At 46.3% G+C, this 22691-nt stretch overlaps 1 protein-coding gene across 2 annotated transcripts in view; it reads left to right on the forward strand.

Moving 5' to 3' along the window:
• LOC138258878 (laminin subunit beta-1-like) overlaps positions 1 to 22691 on the forward strand; it is a 382113-nt gene that overhangs the window by 307081 nt on the left and 52341 nt on the right. For both annotated transcript variants that reach the window (XM_069206183.1, XM_069206184.1), the window contains exons 26-30: positions 4454 to 4832; positions 6552 to 6736; positions 11318 to 11559; positions 13373 to 13576; positions 18031 to 18175. In XM_069206183.1, the coding sequence (XP_069062284.1) occupies positions 4454 to 4832; positions 6552 to 6736; positions 11318 to 11559; positions 13373 to 13576; positions 18031 to 18175 (1155 nt within the window). The remainder of the gene's footprint in view (positions 1 to 4453; positions 4833 to 6551; positions 6737 to 11317; positions 11560 to 13372; positions 13577 to 18030; positions 18176 to 22691) is intronic.

Consider the following 22691-nt stretch of genomic DNA (forward strand, 5'->3'; position numbering starts at 1 on the left):
ACAACTTTTGTTGCTACGTCATAGTAGTGAGTAATTGCACTTAGAACGTGGTATTTGTGCTTGCGACTCTGTGAGACCTATGCATAATAGTGTAGTTACTGTAATAAAGACTACCCTAACGGTTTTGCCAATGTAGGGAAAAATGAGCATTCCAGATTGGACTCTGTACAGAATGCATGAAGGAGATACCTTAGGGTAGTAAACAGCATGAAACTTGTCTGCACTTTTTCCTATGTAAAATAGTTATCCGTGCATTGCAATGGAAGCACTTCCTGGAAGGCAAAATTATACAAGAAATAATCAATAGCATGAGTTAAGAAAGTGATGCTTGTCTGCGTGAAACTAAAGCGGGCTTTACGTATAATTTGAATAATTGGAAAAAAAGGGCCAGATTTACAAAAGTATTGCATTGCCCTTGCGCCATGCATGGTGACGCAAAGGCAACACAACCCTTAAGAGACATTTACTATGCGTCACATAGTAACTCTGGAGTAACACGACGCAGCACAAGTCTCTGCCTTGCCTTACTCTGCCCTGGGAAGGTGTTCCATGGGTGGAGCGTGCGTGCACCCCTGGATTTTGGCTAGTGGCATTACGAAACTTGAGGGTGCCCCCCCCCATGCAGAGTACATGGATAAGACCCCACTCTGGACTCACTCCGGAGCTCTCAGGCTAGGGTACTGTACTGAGGAGTGCCCTTGGAGCTCAGGGCCCCACACTCTGGAGGCTGTGGGGGCCTTTGTTATGCCACTGATTCTGCTGCATTTCCAGATATACTACCAGTAGTACATCTGAGAATGTATCAAAAATGTTTGCCATCCTAAGGGGGCCGCAATGAGGAGAAATAACTTTATTTTCCCTTGTTTTTTCCTCTTTACCATTCTGCAGCACACGTACAAAGAGGAAAAAGCTTCTAAGGATTGTTCTTGTGCAGGACGGTGTCCCTTCCCACACAAAAACGATCCTGCCTGAAACGAAGGCATCCTTGCACCATGCTGCCTGCGTTGGCTGCACTGTGTGCCCCTGTGCTGGGAGAAAAGACGCATCCCCACCCTCTCCCTGTGGCGCAGCACAGCAGGTTGTTTGCTGCATTGCTCTGTATCACATCTTCATAAATCTGGCCTAGTATGTCCTGCCACCGAGACCTCCGTTGTCAAGCCAGTCCTAAAACAATCCCTCTCCTGGTCGAGCTGCTTGTAGCACATCGTGGCAGGAGCAGGTCTCGGCAATGTCTGCTCTCCTCCATAGCCCTTTCATCTCTGAGCCTGCACAGAGCAGGGACCACCCCTTTCCTTCTGCTCCCCACCAACCTGATCACTGGCAGCATAGCTCTGAGGGTGTATTGCATTACAATGTTACACCAGTTGTAGACCTGCCAACTCACACAATGCCATCGTGTGTCACACAATTTTGTCTCACTTCACATGGTCACCCGGTGAGGAGCCAAAAGAACACAGTGGCAGAAAAAACGAGCTGGAAACCTCTGAAAAGTGTGGATTTCCAGCAGAGCTTAATTTGTATATAAAAATGTGCTGGTGCTCAAAGCTCTCCCCTGAATCAAGCGACAGCTGCAATTAAATGTGTGAGCAGAGAATTCTGAGTAAGCGTTATCCTGAAGCCATCTCGGGCCTCTTCAAACCATTTACAGCCACTCCCTGCCCCTTCAGCTCACTCTTGCAGCTTTCTGCTTCCTCCCATTGTGATGCTTTTCCTTCTTTCTCTTCCTATGTCTTTCCCACATGTGCCTATTGCTGTCAGTAAATGCCTGACGCAAAATAAGTACCGTGCCCCCTACCAGCAACTACTGGCTCAAATTAAGCGCTTATTTCCAGCTACTCTTTGGAGGCTGTAAGCAGCCGATGCCCGTTTAAAGGTGCAAAAACAACCCAGGACATCAACTGCACCCCAGCAAACTTTGCGTTTTTGTTTTATTGGAGGGGGAAGAAGGCCTTGAGACCCTCACAGGTGAGTAGTGCGCTTTAAAACTTCCTGATTGATTGATTGATTGATAGGGGAGGGGCACGGGGGCCAACAGGCCTCAAAAGTAGTTCTCAGCATAAAGCCCCGCCCCCGCCAAAGCCACTCCCCCTCCTCACAAGGTCTGCAGTAGTTGTGTTTCAGTGTCTTAATCTTTCTCATACACGATCGACAGAGCAATCTCTCAAAGCCAAGGGGACCACATTGAAAATCGGTCACTAAAATCATATGGTACATAATCTTCATAGCTGAAGCCCCCACTACGCTCACATAATATGCTGCCCTGGCATGAAGCTGGCCACATATACCAACTTCTACTGCTAAAATCTTCAGTCCTGAAGCCTCAGTGCAGGAGTGGGTGTTCTCTTTAGAAAATGTAAATTGTTCAGATGCACAAAGAGCTTTTTACCTGCATGTGGGAGACATTTAATATTTTTCCTGCCTGTTTCAGCCCTTGCCTCACATGGTGGAGATGGGGAGAAAACATGAATGACAATAGTCCTGCTCTCAGTTCAGCATGGCCTACCATCACTGTGACCAGAATTCCTGTAGTGGATGGACGGCTGGGTCCAGGGTTGTTGCAGAGGAGGCTTTGCTAATAGTGTCCAAGATGTTGGCCCTGAATCGCAACATTTTGAGGATTCTGCAGGTCTGGCTGGGCAGGGGGGCTGCTGGTTTACTGAGGTCCTTCCGCTCTGCCAAACCCTCAAGATGGTCCTTGTCTGGTACATGATGTGCTTTAAATAAAGAGTGGATATTTTTGTGTGGCACACCATAGACCCTATGTTGTTAGTAGTACATAGCATGGCCTCTGTACCGATGAAAAAGCAAACGTTCAGCAGAAAAGTGGGTACACGTTATCTCACAATATCTGATCATAGGATAACAGACCAGAGAAACCAATCAGTTATGGCCAAGTTAGCAAGTTAAAAATGAAGATTACTTAGAAGCTTCTCAGCGAGGGTTTCTTCTCATTATTCCATCACTCACAAGCAGGACCAGGGCTATCTGTGTCTCTTAGACTCCAGTGGAGGTCTACCTGCAAAGTAGCTCTTGCATTTACCAACCACTGTTTTCACACGATTTCTTGACTCTTTCTCTCTCTAGCTGTAGAGAGAGAGATAGAGAAAGAGAGAGAGAGAGAGAGAGAGAGAGACATTGACATTCTGTATGAGGTCAGCAGTGGGGTACACACCTTGGTCCTGGTGAACAAAAAGGATCCATTAAGCAACCCAAGTTGTGTTGGCTTCTGAGGAAGTCAATGAGGGACCTCGCCCCCTGCCTCTTCACTGCCGGTGCCAGACCAGTGCTTAATTTGTGCTTGTTGTTTCCGGTGCTGAGCACTGGCACTTATTTTTGAGGGCCGGGGCTTATTCTTCTGCCTCAAGCATTGCAGCAGCCGCGTGTTTGAGGAGGGCTTTGGACACCAGCACCTTTTTATTTACAAATTAAGCACTGTGCCAGACTATCCGCTTTCTAGCATAGCATGTGCTAGGACTAGCGCTTCCCCCTCTTGGATGTCCTGGAGCCCTTGTGGCGCCCAACACAAGACAAGAGAAAGATAGATGACCCTTGGGATATAAGCTATGGAACAAACGGGGCACTACTTTTAGGCAGAGCTTCAGTGCCATCAGTTTTCTCATATTGACAGTAAACTCAAAAGGAGTGAAAAATATAGAGTACACAGAGACAGACCAACTTATACACACACCTCAGTGGCTCACATACTGTACTGACATGCACAGCTCTCTGTACCAAAGAAATTCCTGTGCATATCTTCATAAAAACATTGCAAGATAGAGTGCATAATGCCTTAGGTGAGGTTTCTCCAGTGAGTAGCTCGTGAGCCACTGTAGCTCTCCATCTACATGTAAGTAGCTCTCCTGTGTGTAGCCCAGCCTACTAAATTAGAAGCTTGTGCTTGGTTTGATTACTATATGTATATAAAAACTAAAAAGCAATGCATTTGAAATGAAACTGTATATTTTCTGAAACTGATGTTTGGTGAAAAATGATTACAAATGCAAAATATATTTAAAGCCCAAACGAGTGATCAGTCATGTCGTATCAGGGAAACATATCACTCATATTATTACCTTGGTACCAGGGGCATTGCAACTATGGCTCTTATGTGTTATCCATGCAGAGACATTCCAGATTGATAAAACATTTTTACATTGCTGCTGGCAACCCTGCCCGATGCTCTGAGGCGAACACTGCAGACAATCTTGCATGGCGTTGCCAGTAGTGTAATCATGGCTGATTACAAAACTAAGATAAGTAACACAGGATGATTTTCATTGAACATAAGTAGCTCTTATCACAGAAAAGGTTGGAAACCCATGAATTAGCTGAAACTCCTCCAATTCCTTTAGAAATACCCACAATGCCTTAGAACATTGTTGTCAGATTCTACCCATGGTGCTTCCTCTGGTTGTGACACATGGTCTTAAGTCTCTTTCCCTTTGTCTCTCAGCCTGTAACTGTGACAGTCGCGGTTCGGAGACACCGCAGTGTGACCGTCTGACCGGACGCTGTCTATGCTACGAAGGATTCACAGGGCAGCGGTGTGACCAATGCAACCGTGGCTTCCAGGACAACTTTCCCACCTGCACCGCTTGCCACCCTTGCTTCGCCCACTGGGATGCCATTGTGTCTCTGCTGCTGCGGCAGCTGGACCTGCTGAAACAGAGGGCGGCGGACCTGCTGGCAGGCGGCCCAGCTCCAGAAATCAGCAACAGCCGTATCAGAGACATGGAGGACAAGCTACGGAGGATCCAGCAGCTGATTGGAGATGGACGCAGCCGGGGCACTCTGATGCTGGACCAGATGGCAAAACTGCTGAACGAGATCAGGCAAGTTACCTTGGGTATTGATGGATGTCTTTGCAAGGGTTAACCATGGTAGAATAATTCAGATCTTCAGCTGTATCTAGCAGGGTGGACCAGTGGTTAAGACCTGGTCCTGACACGGCTATCTGCTGGTCACTAGTTCAAATCCCAACAAGGCCAGTTAGGCCTTCCATTTGTCCAAGGGCAGTAAATGTATTCTTTTTAAAATGGCTATTAGGGACACTGGTCACTTATAGTGCTTTAAAAAAGTAGCAGTCAGTGTAGCGCCTCAAGGCATGCAGTGCCAAAAGGTTACTCAAACCAAAACGTGATGGACAGAATGCTTGAATTATTCTCAGTTACTGGTACTTTGGGTCCACAATGCATCCCGCTGCTTTTTTTTTTCCCATCATGCCACTTCTGACTAGAATCAGCTATATGCAGATCAGCCTTGACCCTGCTCCATTAAGAGCAGTACAGCCTGAACACGACCATAAGTAACTCCAGACCAGCTTTTGCTTACTTGGACCTCATCAAAAAAAGAGCTGGACTCTATTGCAGCGTAGAGTAATTACCACTGGACGAAATTCATACCAGCAATCCAACCATCACTTTTTTGAATTCCTCAATGAGATGTCCTGAGTGCAAACTGCGCTGATGTGGCCTAAATAGTCTTAATCTGGTCTGGGGTTGCTTGTGTTCCTGTCCAGAAGGGGCCTCGTCTAGCTGTTGGGCTGGACTGTTCCTGTCGGAGAAGGACCAAGACAGAAGGCCTGATTTAGATATTGGTGGACGTGTTACTCCGTCACAACGGTGACTGATATCTCATCCACCCAAATCTAAACCCATAGGATTTAATGGGATTTAGATTTTGGCTGAAGGGATATCCATCACCGTTGTGACGGAGTAACCCGTCCACTGAAATCTAAGTCAGGCCCTAAGACTGCAAAAAATAACGGACGGCATTGCTGCCGAGAGTGATAACCCGTGACATGAGCTTAATACAAGTAATGCACCCATTACTTTTTTGTTCTCCTTATTTAAAAATCATGTAATTACTTATTAAATATATCAAGACATTAATAGTGATAATTGACAGTGTACACATCATTAACTCAGCATGCTGTCATTGCCCATTTCATTGGGTTGAACATCTAACCATGTAGACATATATTTAAATATCACAACACAGTAAACTGAATCACCTACAGGGACTGCCAGGCTGAATGGAAATAATCAGTGCTTTGTATATTTTCAAGGTTCGGGAGATAAGGGAACTACAGAGATAATAATTGATTTTCACATATTCACAAAAAGTGTGGTTAGTCCAGAAGAAGATACTATAACCCAAGTCTCTTCATAAGTTGACCAACCTAGCCACTAGACCACAGCTCAGTCCTTGGAAAGGATGCAAAGACCCCAAATATGCACCTGGGATCGGAGCATTTTTCCCCACAGGTTGCCCATATTTCTTAGATGCTAACACATTAAAGAAGCAATTTTTAAGTCTTATATCTAACCTGTCAATGCTGTCAGTTGTGAAATGTCTGAACTTAAGGCTGAGCTGCATTTAATGTTTGCAGACAAACTAGTGTTGTATTTGTAATTTGGTATTGTCATGTTTGCCTTGAGTGAATTGTGTAATGGTTCCATTGGACACATTGGAGTTCTCAAATGCTGTCTGTGAGTTGTCTGAAGTCTTCAGACCTGTAAAGCCTCTCTCAATCCCTCTCGGCTCACCAGGGCAGACATGTCCCAACTGTGCAAGCAGCTGGATGCCTTGGAGAAGCGTCTCAACCAGATCAGATCAGAGGACAAGTCACAGAGAGGCCGGTTGGATGTGCTAATGGGAGCAGTTCGAAAACTCAACGCGTCTGTGTCCAACCTGAGGAAGCAGCTGGAGGCAATCCTGGCTTCTGGATTTAATGGTATGAAGGATGTTAAAGAGCGTGGAGTCATTGTTGCATGACAGGTAGAGTGTCACCTGCAGAACATTGTCATTGAGAGGTTTGTTATGGAAACACTAGCATGCCCAGCTTCTTCCTGGTCCCTGAGCTCTTGCCCATCAGTCTCAAAAGTGTGACTTTGACTTAAAGTGAATGTGCTCGTCCATTCTAAAGCTCTAACATTGGTTCAGAACCGCACACCTGGACATCACGCATCCTTGAGGAACAGAATTAGGATGTACAACAGAGCATCCCTGCCACCTTCAAGGTCTCTCTCTCTCTCTCTCTCTCTCTCTCTCTCTCTCTGTCTCTCTCTGTCTCTCTCTCTCTGTATGTATATATATATATATTATCTCTCACACACACATGAACACCTCTTTTGCGTTCTTACCATCCAACTCTTCTGATCAGTTGTAAAGTAATATGTGAAGTGGTTACTCACTTTCTAAACAGATAGAGACCTGACTTGGTTCTGGTCCAGGAGATGGGTCCTGATGGGGTGCCAGTAAAACTGTTTCAATGTCTATTTCGTTATCTTGGTCCTCAGCAGCTCCAGCTGTTCCCTGGGGTGAAGGTGGAGAGAGTCTTGTCAGCTGGTATTTCATTACTATGTGAATACATGATATTCCCTCAACTGAGATTCACACACAATACTTAAGTTTCAGTCCTCAATTTCTTCAGTGCTCCACTCTATCCAGTCCTGATACATGCCTCAAATATAAACATGATGGGATCTGCAACGCTTTAGTAATTATGTTGACCATGGTGATTTTTAAAGAGCCCTTTATCATCTGAGATGTTTGACTCCATTGACTGATGCTCCATAAATAGCGCCCAATGTAATGCGTCACGTTGTTCCCGCATCTGAAAATACTGGGTATGTAAACACCGGAGCTGATTTTGGTGGTTGCATTTCTGCACTTGTAAAATGGCCTCATACTCTGGGGAAGAGGCTGTGGACACAGGCTTAGCCAAGCCCCCACCTAGCCCCTATCTGCCAACACAAGGGGACCATGAAACCTCATCAGCCCTGGAGTCTGTGCTGCCTGCCCACACTTTTCTCACCCCACACCCCAAGACCCTCATTGACCACCCCACTATCATTCACCACCTGCCCGGGGAAGTGGGAGTGAAAAGCCCATGCAGAAAGTACCCGGTATTCCTGGGTCAGCATGGTTACGGTATGGACATTAACACACACAGGGCCTCATTTACAAAGGTTTGGCGTAGAGCGGTGCTGCAGGTATTCTTACAAGAAACAATGAGGCAAATACCCTCTAACCCTTATGACCAGGGTAGTAAATGCAGATAGATTATTGGTCAATGCAAGGGGGAAGTAACCTAGACCTCCGCGGTAATACAATGGCTAAAGTAATTCTACGAGTACGAATAATGTAACATCAATAGATATTTATTGCATTATATATTTCTTTAAACAAAAGAAACAAAATTTCTATTGATGTTACATTATTCGTACGCATAGAATTACTTTAGCCATTGTATTACCGCGGAAGTCTAGGTACTTCCCCCTTGCATTGACCAATAATCTATCTGCAGGTATTCTTGCAGCGCTGCCCTGCGCCAAACCAAAAGGACACGCATGCACTGTATCTGTGAGATACAATGCACTCTTGTCCTTTCAGCCACTGCACAATTTGGTGCCTAGCGCCAACAAAGGCACCCTTGCAACATGGTGCAAGGGTGTCTGAGTTGCTGGCAGGATTGCTTTTGAGCAGGAAGGGACACCTTCCTGCACAAAAACAATCCCTGGAGATGTTGAAAAAACTAGGAGAAATGAAAAAATTTCTGCTCGATACGCCTGCTCTGGGATGCGTAAGTTTTTGTCGCTGCCCCAGGTTTATGTGACTTTGTAAATCTGGGGCAGCATCAAATTCCATGGGTGTTGCGTGGGACCACCGGTCATAACGCCCATGGAACGCCTCCTTGGCGCAGAGTAGGGCAACGCAGCACTTTGCACTGCCTCCCTTACTCCATATCTATGAGGCCCGGCACAGCCACTCAGGACGGCTTTACATTGCATCATAGATATGATTGAGAGGCCTACCCACCGGAGCGTATGAAAAAGTGACGCTCCAGCGCCGCGGGCCTCTTGTAAATAAGTCCCATAATGCACAGTGCAGGGGTGCAATTGCTGCATGGGATCAGTGATTCCAGCCATGGTAATTGCAGGACCCATGCAACTTGCAATCGGGGCCTTATAGTTCTTCTGAACATGGGGTTTTACATTCGCTTCTGTTCTCGGTTAACCTTCTTTAGGCTGTCCCGCTGCGGTGGTTAGGCAGGATTGCCCCATCTCCAATCATATTTGTCATAGCACCCGCACTGCCAGCATCCTGCATTAGGCGAACCCCCTCCATCTAGTGTTTTGTTGGTGGGATAGCACTTAAACCTGAATATCCTTACATGCTGACATGCAGGCAACATCCTTATGCTTCTCTAGAATCCTTACTTCACAATACCCAGAAATCTGCTTATATTCCAGGTACCTATTGGGTTTAATATTAATTGGTCAAAATCCACCCTGTTCCGTTACAGGGCTGGTATGAATGTTCTCTTGCACAACATATGCTCCATGTGAATACCTAGGGATAGAAAATGGCATGGGTCTTTCCATGCGGGCCTCACCAGAGTTGTGAAAGGATCAGGGAAGATGTGTGGGGAAAGAAGCTCTACTCAAGATTATGTTCTTTATGTTTTCTTTACATCTTAATTACAGCCTTACAATGGAAAGTCGATGGGTAACTTCAGAAAGTTGAAGCTGCTTTGTGGACTTTATTCTGTGGACGTAATTCTCCACCGATATTGTTAGTAAAGTTGTGTCAATCAGCCTGTGAAGTGGGCATGGTAGTGCCCTGTCTGCAGGCCGCAAACTCTCCAGCTCACTTGGCAGTCACAATAACTGAGCCTACTGCCCTAGAAGAACCCTCACTCTGAGTAAAGGTTGGACATCAGTGATGAGATCAAATTAATTTCCTTAATGGAGAAAGGGTGTCAGATCTTTGCCACAAAAGCTTGGGATATGGCAATGAAAATGGTAGAATGGAATGGCAAGGTCACAATAGTCAGCCCATTGTGGAAGGTTGTTTGGTTGGTGAGTTAGAAGGTCTGGGCAGGAGGCAGAGGAACCAGGAAATCGCTGGCACCTCAGACTGGGTAACGTGGTGGAGGTACCAGGTTGAAGCTCTGCACTGAACTCCAACAGAATTTGACTTGGCCCAGCCCAAGCTTTATTTTTATTTGAGAGTTCAACACGCCCCTCAGTTACAACTTGAAATGGAAAGACATACTGCACCACTGCCCAGTAGAGGACAGAATGGAGGCATTCCTAAGCAGCCATTTCTAGATGTCACCATCTCCAAAATATGCAGAACTATTTTATGTGATACATTGATTTCTCTTTGACGCATGAGGACAGATCTGTGGCTGAACGTAGCCCAGTTGAAGATGTAAATCGGGTGATGCGCTTATCAGCTTAAGAGGGGTTGCTAAGCAGCTCAGTTTGAGGCTTAGGTAACCCATGGTTCTATATATCGGCTACTTCTAGAGGTCCAGCTCGTCACTATAGAACGGATAAGATAACCTGCGGCCAGGCGAGGGAGGGTACTTTTTAATCATACTTTTTGAAGAGGGTTTGGAGGCAGTGAACACATATTGTACTATGATTGTAGGGGCAGAGGTAATGTTGACATCCCCAATGGCAGTTTTAGATCGACCTGTCTAAATATAAAATGGCCGTATAGTCGATGGGTCTGATGCTGGGTCAAAGAGAAATTGTCCAGGTTTGGACTCGCGTCAGCTGCCCGGTGTAGGAAGATGGAAAAGGGAGATGATTGTGTGTATGACCAGAGAAAAGGTAGTCTATGAGGGATGCAGGTGCCTGAAGAAATAGAAAAGCAAACTAAGGTACCATGAAGAGATGCATGGATTGTGTGATGAAGTATGAGTGGATTTTGAAATGATTCTTGGGGTGCTGCTGCAGACACAGGCTGACCCTTTGTACGAAGGGATTCACGCATGCAGTGCATTCATGCATACGTATGTCCATGCGACTCCTGGGGATCACTAACTTGAGACCTTTGCTCCTTTGGATGTCAATGTTTTCAGCAATCCACATGATATGTTTGGTTGTTATTAAAAAAAAACACAAGATAATGTGTTACGAGACATGTTTCCACTCACTTTTAGTGGAAGAAACTGCCTATCACAATTTAAGCACATTATTTTATCCAAAAAGTTCCCTTTTTAAAAAGCAGTATAGTAAATAGTAAGTTTCATTCTCTTTTATTTAGATATGGCATTTTCTCAGACAACTTTATAGAAACAGAACCCTTGTTAACCTCAGCTTTTTTAGTAAGAGAGACAAAAATCATCTCTTCACTTACAGTGGTGGACACTACTGTCCAAACACACTTCTCATAATATGGACACTCCCTTGCCCTCAGTTTGATATTGGATTCTGTGTGAGGGAGTCAGAGAGACATGAAAGTGGATCGACCTCGTGCCTCCACTGACACTGGCACATCTCTACCTGTTCCCACTTAGAGTCATGCAGCAGCATCCTCAAGTCCTACCTCGAGTCCAACGAAGCTTGGAGGCTGGCCAACGACTCCGTCCTGGGTCCCAACAGCCCGGTCGGACAGTCCAAGAGAATGCGCCTTGAGACGGAGCGTGTGCTGAAGGAGAAGCTGGACACCTTCAGGATGAACACAGCAGCCCAGCGGAAGTCCCTCAAGGAGCTGCAGAAGAAGACCCAAGGACTGAATGTCTTCTCCATCAATGAGAAGGTAAGATGGAGCAGGGGAGCTTGTCTGCAAGGAAAACCAAAAGTGAACAACTCAGGGGGAAATATGGCTTCCACTGGCAAGTGTGTGCAGCTGGTGGCTTGGGTGAGTGTTGTTATTGAATTTATCACTCACTGAAGATGCAAATTTGTGAAGAGTGCAATACTATGCCTTGAGCTTGTCAATGCAATGGTGAACCTCAGTCGTGCAGTGATGATGAAAGAGAAGTGCATTTGATGTGATAAAAAAGAAATAGACTCAATAAAAGAGATGTGCACTCGATGAAAGACCTGTGCACTCGACGAAAGATGTTTGTAAAACAAGACCTTTATTGCATGAGACATCAGAATGCTATGACTTTTATTCCATGAGTCGTCAGATTAGAGATTGCTATAACCTTTATCATGTAAGGTAGGTGGGTACAAAATTCCATGACCTTTATTACATGAGACGTCAGAGTACAGAATGCTATGACCTATATTGTATGAGAGGTAAGAGTACTGAATGATATGACCTATATTACACGGGACGTCAGGATAGAGAATGCTATGTCCTGAATTACCTGAGTCGTCAGAGTACAGAATGCTATGTCACAAAATAAAATGATGGACAGAGTTTTGAAACTTTTCAAACACTCTCCCCAGTCACAGATCTGGGTTTGATCCATTGTTATTTTGCTTGCCACGTTACCCCAGTTCGGACCCAGACATATGCAAATCAGTCTTGACCCTGTTGTTCATGGGAGCAGTCCAGCCCGAACTGCCAAGTCAGGTCCTTACTGGACAGGATTCAAGCATCCTGGGACCCGTTTTAGGGTATCAGAGTACAGAATGCTATGACCTACATTACATGAGACGTCAGAGTACTGGATGCTATGACCTATATTACATGAGACGTCAGGTTACAGAATGCTTTGTCCTGTATTACCTGAGACGTCAGAGTACAGAATGCTAAATGACCTGTATTAGATGAGATGTAAGAGTACTGAACTCTCTGACCTTTATTACATGAGAGATCAGAGTACAGTATGTTGGGACATTGTCAAATGTTCTTCTGACCTGCCGTCCTCCACGTACCTTGAGTTCAGTGCTTTTCTTCTTTACATCTGGACCAGTCTATACATACCACAGATCCTTCTATGCTGACCTCAGTTTTCAGTGTAATTCACATTTCTTGCCCACCATGTTCCCTTCTAACCATGAAGGGATGCTGAACATCACTAAAGAAAGCTTTCTTCCTCTGAAGGTGGAGGTTCTTATGTGCTGAACCCTTGGTCGCGCAGCTGAGTGAACTGTATCACTTCCTCTCTAGTGAACTTCTCAGTTAAGGGCTATTCCTTAGCGGTCAGACCGTCTACATTCCTAGCAGTCTTCCTGACCCCACTACAACATTCCTGGTCACCTTGGGCTCTGCTCCAGTTTATGGCCAAGTGTAGCCTAACCTTGGAGAAAAGCCCTCAGATCTTTAGGACTGGGATCTACCTTCAGCCACTGAAGATGTGGTCTCCGCCTCTTGAGACTCTACTCCAGATGAAGCCTGAACAGTCATCTACAGAATGGTAGTAGAACATCCTGAGGGTCAAAGCTCTCCGCGTGCACCCCTGTGTATCTCTGGCCCTTCAAACTGTCCTGTCACTGATGGGAGTAAACCTTGAGAACATTAGTAAAGGGAGTCTCGGCTTGGTCGAATGGTGAAGTGGCATCTTGGTGCGGAAGTCAGACAACCAGCCAGAAATGTGAGATGTGCCTGGTGTTTAGATAAGTGATGAGGTTTTTTGAGTTTAATTCTGGAGTTTTTTGCTTGTGATTGCCTCTAGATCTGTGGTGCCCCCGGGGACCAGAGCTGCGACACTGCACCCTGCGGTGGAGCCAACTGCAGGGATGACTTTGGAAAGCGCAAATGTGGTGGAGACAGCTGCCAGGGTGCCCTGCCTGTCTCCCTGAAGGCACTAGAGAGGAGCCACAACCTTTCGAGAGAGCTGGAGAGCACTGCGGCCGAACTGTCCGACATGGCACAGCAGGTAGGTGACCGATGTCCACATGGAGGAAGGAGAGGGAACAGAGAGATAGGAGGGAATGATGCGGAGGTGAAGGTAACACTGGTGCATCAACTTCGAATGTATGATGGAACATCGAATGCTGGAACCACGCATGCCTAAACAATGCGGTTGGAACAACAACTGCGTTGCTACCACGAATGCCTTTACCACGCATACCTTTACAACAATTATTTGTTGTGAAAGCATGCCTCGTCAAGGCATGTGTGGGATCGGCATGCATGGTTCTATCATGCCACCCCCCACCTGCCCTAAGGCCTAGAAATACCCCACCCCTAATACTTAAACTAACCCCACCCCTAAAAACAAAACTACCCCGGATACCTCGTACCCAACCTGAGCCCTAAATCATTTCCTGATCTCCCCCACCATCCCTAAAAACAACCGACCCCCCCACTCGCCCCTAAAAACAAAACAACCCCGATCCCCCCACCCCGCCTCTAAAAACAACACAACCCCGATCCCCCACCCCTAAAAACAAAACTACCCGATCCCCCACCACCAAAAAACAAAACTACCCGACCCCCCACCTTTCCCCTCAAAACAGAACTACCCTGACCCTGCCCGAAAAACAAAACTACCTGACCCCCCCATCTCCCCCTAAAAACAGAACTACTCTGACCCTACCACCCCGCCCCTAAAAACAAATCTACGCCACCCCAAAAACAAAACTACCTGCCCCCACTCCCTAAAACAAAAATACCCCGACTCACACCCCACCCCTAAAAACATAACTACCTCGATCCCCCATCCCACCCCTAAAACCAAAACTATCCAACCCCCCACCTCGCCCCAAAAACAAAACTACCCCGACACCCTGCCCCAAAAACAAAACTACCCGATCACCCACCCCGCCCCCAAAAACCAAACTACGCCGATCCCTCCACCCCACCCCCAAAAACCAAACTATCCTGACACCTCCCCACCCCCAAAAACAAAACTACCCCAACCCCCACCCCGCCCCTAAAAACAGAACTACCCCGACCCCCTCACCCGCAAAAACAAAACTATCTGATCCCCGCCCCTAAAAACAAAACTACTCGACCCCCTACCCTGCCCTTAAAAACAAAACTACCCTGATCCCCCCACCCCTCCCCTAAAAACAAAACTACCCCAACCCCCACCCCCAAAACAAAACTACCCTTATACCCATCCTTAAAGACAGCACTATCCCGATCCCCCCAACCCTGCCCCTAAAAACCAAACTACCCCGATCCCCCTCACCCTAAAAACCAAACTACCCTAATCCCCCCACCACACCCCTAAAAAACAGAACTACTCCGATCTCCCCACCCACACTCTAAGCCCTTAATCCACCCCAACCCCTAAAAACTACCCCCAACACTGCCCCAACCCCACTTACCTGACCGCGTCCTCTCCCCATCCACGCTGCCTTTTTCTCTGCCTTAACCACGCATGTGTGTTGTTCGGCACACGCGTGCTTAAGGCAGAGAAAAAGGCAGTCGGTGTTCCAGCAAGCGTGGTTACCCTTGCGTTGCTCGCGTAATCGTTGTTCCGGAGTCATTGTTGGGGACATTTCCCATCAACTTCCCATTAATATTACAAGTGCAGTGTGTGTACTCACTGCTTGAGCCAAGGGTTCAGATCTGGCAATCTTGACACACCTCGTGTGCATACTTGGTACCCCTATACAACTCTGGACGAATTACCACGCTAATTTGAGGGCTCCTCAACTTTCGAGGCTTCAGTGGGTCTAGGTCACTGTTTGGTTTCAAAACGAACAAACTGATGTTTATGATCTAAACCACTAGATGGCGGAATTGTGCACAGCAAATTAATTTATAGGGGCATCTTGCATGAGATGTTAAGTAAGTAACTTTATTAGTTTCGATTAATTAAAGTCGTACAAAATGAAGAACAGTAATTAAAATTTTAAAAAAGCGAAAAGATTTAGATAAACAAGAAAAAAGTAATCAAGCACAAACATGCCAGTTAACAACTTTAAAGTGCATTACGCGCTGTTTAAAACTTGTCAAGTTCCACAAGGTACCAAGATCGCTCATTGTTTTAAAGTTGTTGTTTACGCTCCGACTAGCCACCTAGCTCAAGGTTCTGACTAGTCCACAGTGAGCACTGTGTTAAAAGAAGATTAAAGTGCAAATTAGCAGCCTTCAAATTACTTGTGTGCAGCCTGAGTGAGGTCGAGAGCTCCCTGGCGGGCCAGGATAGCCTCAGATCTGTGGCGGGGATGATTCCACTATGGCTAGCAGCCTAACCCCGGCTTATGCCGATCCACAATGTTAGACACAAGAACCAGCTACACCTTGTTGCACTAAGTTACTAGTTAGAAGATGTTTTTGTTCAAATGTTTTTAAAACTTTTATGAAGCAACAGTTCAGTATAAGGTCGTCATACTCTAGACACGAAGTGACGGTCTGCCTACATGTGTAGATCCCTTAGTCCTGTAACAGAGGTTTAAGGAGACACTGCCTTCCTCCGCCATTTTAGGGCTAATGCAGATTTCTGGCATAAGGTCCTCTTTGTGTGAGCCGCATAGGTGGCCGTTTCTGTTGCCGGTTTACAGCCAAGCCTGTTTTTCCACAAGAATTGGAGGGCGGGCGACACAGCTGGAGCTGGTATGTGTGAGATAAGTATAGCGCTTGTTTTAGTTTCGAGTAGCCACTTATGACTGTCCAGGCATGACTTCTTTTTGCGGGATGAGGAGACTGACTAAACCAGTGGTTCTTAACCTTTTGACTTTTGCAGCCCCCACTTAATCATTTGTTGAACCTCGAGACCTCCACTGAACAGTGTTTAATTTGTGCTTGTTGTTTCCGGTGCTGAGCACCGGCACTTATTTTTTAGGGCCGATGCTATATTTTCTGCCTCAAGCATTTACTGTGAGCAAAAGAGACATATGGGAAAGATGGAGGAGGAGAGAAACGAATACGCGTCACAATGGTAGAAAGCAGGAAGCTGCAAGAGTGAGCTGAAGGGGCATGGAGTGGCTGTAAATGGATTAAAGAGGCCTGCGATGGCTTCAGGATTACGCTGCTTCAATATTCCATGTTCACACATTTAATTGCAGCAGCTGTGTGTTTAAAAGGAGGGCTTTGAGCACCAGCACCTTTTTATTTGCAAATTAAGCACTGCCACTGAACCGTTATTGGAAGCCAGGGACCCTAATAAGTCCTTACTAGTATGGTAATAATCTTGTGGAAATACAAAACAGTGTTTAAAACACCATATTGTTACAAATACATATTTTTTTATTGTTTTGAATATACATCCTGGTAAATAGGCAAAAAGCCTCTTTATTTCATTGCCACATTTTAAAATTTCATTCACCCGCCCACAAGGATAAATAAAAAAATACCAAACAAGGCAACCATCCCAGGTTATAATATAATTGCATTACTCGTTTCATTATAAAACAATAAAATACTTTCTTTGTATGAGACCAGTATATCTGGCAACAGCCACAGCAAAGTCAAGACATTTAATTTCAAATAGAGTAGCTAGAGCTTCACGACACCAAGTCCCAGTCTCTTGGACATTGGGAGGAGTAACTTTTTCCTCTCCTCCAAAAACAGTAGGCCAGCGGTTCTTAACCTTTTAACTTCCGTGAATGCCCCACTGAATAATTAACGGGAATCCGGGGACCGCCACTGAGTCACTAATGGAAGTCAGGGACCCCCTGTCTAAGCACTTCTGTGATTTCAACCTCAAAAGAGTACACATAAAAATAGAAAAAACAAGTATATACCAGACAAATGCCCAAACATTGAAATTTGTTGTTTAATTCATAATCAAATACAGCTAGGAACCAGACAAGTAAAGAGGGTAAGTATATCTGCCTGTAGGGTGTGTGATAGGGGGCACAGGTCATATCACCCTCAGCCAGGTGTCAACATCTTGCAAATTACATTTTCACCTCCTTATGCATCCTCTCTGAATCTGTAGTTGCTGGTCGGTCAAATTAAATGCTTAAGTCCTGCAATAGAGGCCATTAACCACTGTCACCTGCCTCAGTAGAGGGCATTATCATTTAAATCCATTCAGACTAGTGTTGCATTAACACACAGGATGGCTTGCGATCAGTGCTTAATTTGAGCTGGTGGTTTTCGGTGCTCACCACAAGCACTTAATTGTCAACACTGGGACTTATCACAGCTGGCCACATGGTGGTGCTGTTTGTCTAATTCTGTAATGAACACAGCAACCGTTGTTTAATAATTATATATACAATAAAAATAACTAATATCGGCCACCCAAAGATATAAAAATAGCCTGGGGGAAGGTATTATTTATTTTTCGTGTATAAAAAGTCTATATTGTCATTAGTAGCGCAATGGGTGGTGCAAACTGCAGTGGTCTTCTGACAAGGGGCCTGGCATTTATTTTGTTAGAAATTAAGCAGTGACTGCGACAAACTTTTTCCTGTTGCTTCTCCCCAGATTCAAGCGATCAAAGGAATCGGCAGAGAAGCGAAGAGCCGGAGCGAGGCAACACTCACCAGTGCCCAGGATGCCAAGCGGCGCATGGAGGACTCCACCCAGAAGCTTCGAGAGTTCATTAAGAAGATTAAAGACTTCCTGAATGGTAGGAGCACCTCTTTGTGACATTATTAAGTGCTAGGGTAGCCTTTCGCTCACACACTGTGGCCTGTCCCCTCCTGCAAACAATTCCAGTGACTCAACTTTTTCACTACACTTGTCCTTCTTTTGTTTTACCTACAGTGAATGAGCCTTTGCTCACATCTGGCCCAAAGAGTGTACATTTGACTATTTTCTCTTTCCCTTTTCATAATTAATGTGATTTATGTTTATAATTGTATTTTTTTCTGAATAGCACCGCCATTTACTCTTACAGCCCTTCTAGGGTACATTCATACTCTACATACTAAAGCACATTAAATAACAATATTTAATGACTGGCTGGTTTTATTGAACAGCAAACAGTGGTTTAAAAAACATATTTCACGGGGATGATGGCATGCCCGCAAATATATTATATAATTATTCGAAATTGCATCAGTCCCCTAAATTATGATTTTCACAACAAGAATGTCTAGTCTCCGTGGGACTTCCTTCCCAGCTGTTTAGCCTGTAAACGCCACAATGCATTTAGATAAAGACTCTCTACTGAGCTTCATTAATACTCTTTGTTTAATCATCATCGCTCTTCGTGAAATGAAAATATATCCTAAACATTCGAATTGCAATCAGGGCCCATTGTTAGCTGCACTTTGCAGACAACAACTTGAAGACCCTCTAACTGCAAACCAAATATTCTTCTCAACACAGCAAAGCGTCTTCAACAATACCCACCTCCTGAACAAAATAGGCATTTTAATTTCATATTACTACAAACAATTGAAAAGAAAAAAGCAGTATTTAACTTACTAGCTTAATATTTCAATAATAATTTCTTGCTTGAAAAAGAGGTTTCTTTTTCATGGTAACTTCACCAAAAATAAATCCCTTGTGGTATTTATACAAACACCTCAGTCTTTGGAGTTTGTGCCAGACGGATAGCTCAGTGATCTGAAAGTTTGTTGCTAGAAATAAGTGGTAACAGTTCAAATGATGAGTTCACAAACGCCAACTCAGCCTCATAAATAGAATAACATAAGTTTCTGTTAAAAATGGCATTAGGGGTGTGTAAAAACACGATATTATTTGTGGGTATTATGGGCCAGATGTAGCAAGATCAGAATTTGCGATTCTGAAATTGCGAGTCGGTGCGACTCGCAGTTTCAGAATCGCAAATCCTGATGCAGAACGGTGTCTCAGACACCGTCTGCGACTCGCTATGGGGTCGCAAAGACCCACCTCATAAATATTAATGAGGTGGGTCGCATTTTGCGACCCCTTAGCGAGTCCCTGCGCTCACAGGGATGGTGGCCTGCTGAAGTCAGCAGACCTCCATGTCTGTGACTGCTTTTTAAATAAAGCATTTTTTTTTCTTTCTGGCCCTATGTTACCAAACCTTCTCAAATACATTACTGAACACTAATTCACAGTTAACACCATTGAACACTAATACACAGTTATCAGTGAGCTATCCTCTATAAATAACAAAGATGTGGGCGTAACGATAATCAACACCTTGAAATAGACACCCACCTATGGGCTACGTGGTGGTTCTTTGTTGCCTATGTAGTTTTTTTTTATTTCCCTAATAATTGGAAGCTGATTTGAGAACTTAGGGTGAGATATTAAGGGTATAACTCTGTAAAAGCATCACTTATTTACCTTTCTTGGCCAAGGTCCCAATAATGGGTCCTTGTCTCATGCCTCTTATGAACTATCATCCTTGTTTCTGGAATCTTGCCACATACATCAGCCTCTTCAAACAACTTGAAGACTATTGTATTAGGTCACACTGCATCTGTGGGCCTTAACTCTGTTCGGGGGACCCCTTAAGCCTTTGCCCCCCACAAATGAGGAGCTAGAAAGATCCACATAGGCTTCTTGCCCGAAGATGTATCTTTTGTATGTGATGTGGACATGGCCAGGAAGGCTGCTGAACATGTTATATCATCCACTTTTGAGAAACACCAGAAGTTTTAGAATTTTTAATGATTTGAATTCCTCTTCTGCTCTCAAAATTAGTTTTCCACTGATGAATGATTCTTGACCTAGCAATATATGTTTCTCACCTGACCCTCAGGTAGGTCGTATCCAGAGAGATAAGTAACAAAATATAAGCACCACCTTCTCAACACAGATGTCTTCATGTTGGCACTGGTAACAACTAATTCACGTTCTACCATTACCACAAGAAGTCACCACCACGCCTGGAAAGCAATTTAGCAGAAAAAGTCTTATGTTGTCAGCAGAAAGAGGAAAAAAGCTTCAGTTAGAATCATAATGCATATGCTGGAGTTAAGGTTTACCAATAAAATTATCAAGATAGTGAGATTCCTGAAGCTGGCCTTGCATGAGATAACTCCTTCCATTTACCCGGTGGAGTGGCTGTGCTCACAGACCTTCAGGACCTCTACATCCACACTCAGATGCCTCCATCACACAGAGGATTCTGGGGTTTTGAATCTGGATGCCTTTTCACCACTTTGAGGTCCTACTTTTGGAGAGGTCTGTTTGATGGGCTGTCTCCAGGTGCAGGGAAGTGGAAACTGCTGATATCCGGAAACACAACAGTTTCATGCATGCTTATTATCAGTGGAGGTGAAATAAGTTAGAATGATTATAAGACTCTGTCACACTGCACGACTCCTTCAACTGATCGTTTTTGCGAATTGGGAAATGTCATCACCAGCCACATCAATGAAGGGGGCGTGGCCTGGCCGTCGGGCAAGATGGCAGTCACGTTGTGAGGCTCTGCAGGGCAGGGGCATAAATCCGTCCACAATCCTGGTGGATCGGCTGCCCGAGACGGTATTTTATACTTGCTCCACACTGGGAAGCCGTAGGGAGCCGCAGACCGAAGAAATGGAGCCGGCTCAGCGGTAGGAGCCGCACTGGGCATGCGTGGCCCATGAGAGGGGTGCCTGACCTCGTGCGCACTTCACGTTGGCCGCGGCGGTGCTCATTGTGCTGAGCGACGAGGAGGCCTGCGGGAGGAGTGGCGATCGGGGCTGCCCCCTCTCCCCTCCATGAACGGAGGCCGGAGGCTCTGCGGTTGTTTGCTGTGTCGCCGCGCCGAGCCTCCCCTATGGATACCTGCAGGGCTGGATCGGCGGTGGCGTTCGGGGTGCGGGGCGTCTGCTGGCATGTCGGGGCCTGTGTTCGGTGCCTAGAGGCGGCGCCCACCCCTGCGCTGCTTGTGCTGGCCACGGTTGGGCGTGCCCTGGTGCCCGGCGGGGGTGCCCGCTGATGGTGTGTGAGGAGAGGGCTGCCCCCCCCAGGGGGATGACTGGAGTCCCTGCGGCTGGATTCCCTGGGCCGTGCTGGAACCCCCGGCGTTGGAGGCCTGCGGGGCCTGATCGGCGGTGACGGCCGGGCCGGGCCGCGGAGCCCCGCAGGTGAGTGAGCCGGTGCACTGGAGGCTGGTGTGTGGGCCCTGAGGTGGTGTGCTCTGCCTGCACGGTGTGGACGAAGGTCCTAGGCCCATTGCGCTGTGTGCCCCCCCCCCCCATCTTCCTGAAGTAGGAGTGGCCGATCGGACTGAGGGGGCCGCAGGATTGCTGCAGCTCCTGGTGACCCCTACTCACATGGTGGCTATTTTGGGAGGCGAGGTGGGCGACAGATGAATGCCTCCCCTCCTTTTTTCTGCCCCTGACTTCTGGCTTGTGGCCTTGGCTGACAGGGCGGGCCGGTGACCTCTGGGGGCTTGTGGACAGGGAGAAGCGCTGTGTGCAGGTACGCGCATGTGGGTGCGTGGGAGGGCTGAGCGCCCCCCCCATCCCCCCCCCTACTCACGCTGCTGGCCATGGCAGGGTGGTGATTAGGGCGCAAGGGGGTGCTTCAAAAGCATCTTTTGGTCGACGCGCTTTCTCCACCCTCACTCTCCCCCTTTTTTGGGGTAAGTTCTTGAGAAGATGGGGAAGGCGGATCAGAAGCAACCAAGCTCACATTTGAGGGGAAAAAAAATGCAGTCAGGCCAGCCAGTCAGTGGATGATCTGCTGCAAGAGGAGGACACTCCGTCAACCTCAGTGAAGGCTATATTCTTGGATCTTAAGCACAGTTTGGCCAGCATTGACACCAAGTTAGATCACTTGACCGAACAAATGGATCATTTAATAGAACGGGTGGATGGCCATGATACTCACCTCGAGCAGGTCTCGATCTTGCACCTCTGATCTGGAGGACGGTCAACATGGAGACGGGGAGAAGTTACTGCAAATGGAAGGCGTGTTGGAGGTAATCCGGAACAAGAACGAGGACCTTGAAGCCTGCTCCCGCCGCACTAATATCCATATTTTGGGTCTCCCGGAGTTGACAGCTATGGGGCGCATGGAGGACTATGTGGAGACTATGTTATCTGCGCTCTTCTCTGGCGAGCTCTCATAGGTGCTGGTGGTGGAGAGGGCCCACAGGTCGCTTGGGCCGAGGCCGCCGCCTGGGACCCCGGAGTGCCCAGTCATTGCGCGCTTATTGAACTATAAGGATAGAGGCACAATAATTAGGTTAGGTAGAGAGCGCCGTCCCG

Source organism: Pleurodeles waltl, chromosome 9, assembly GCF_031143425.1.
Source record: "Pleurodeles waltl isolate 20211129_DDA chromosome 9, aPleWal1.hap1.20221129, whole genome shotgun sequence".
Taxonomy (NCBI): Eukaryota; Metazoa; Chordata; class Amphibia; order Caudata; family Salamandridae; genus Pleurodeles; species Pleurodeles waltl.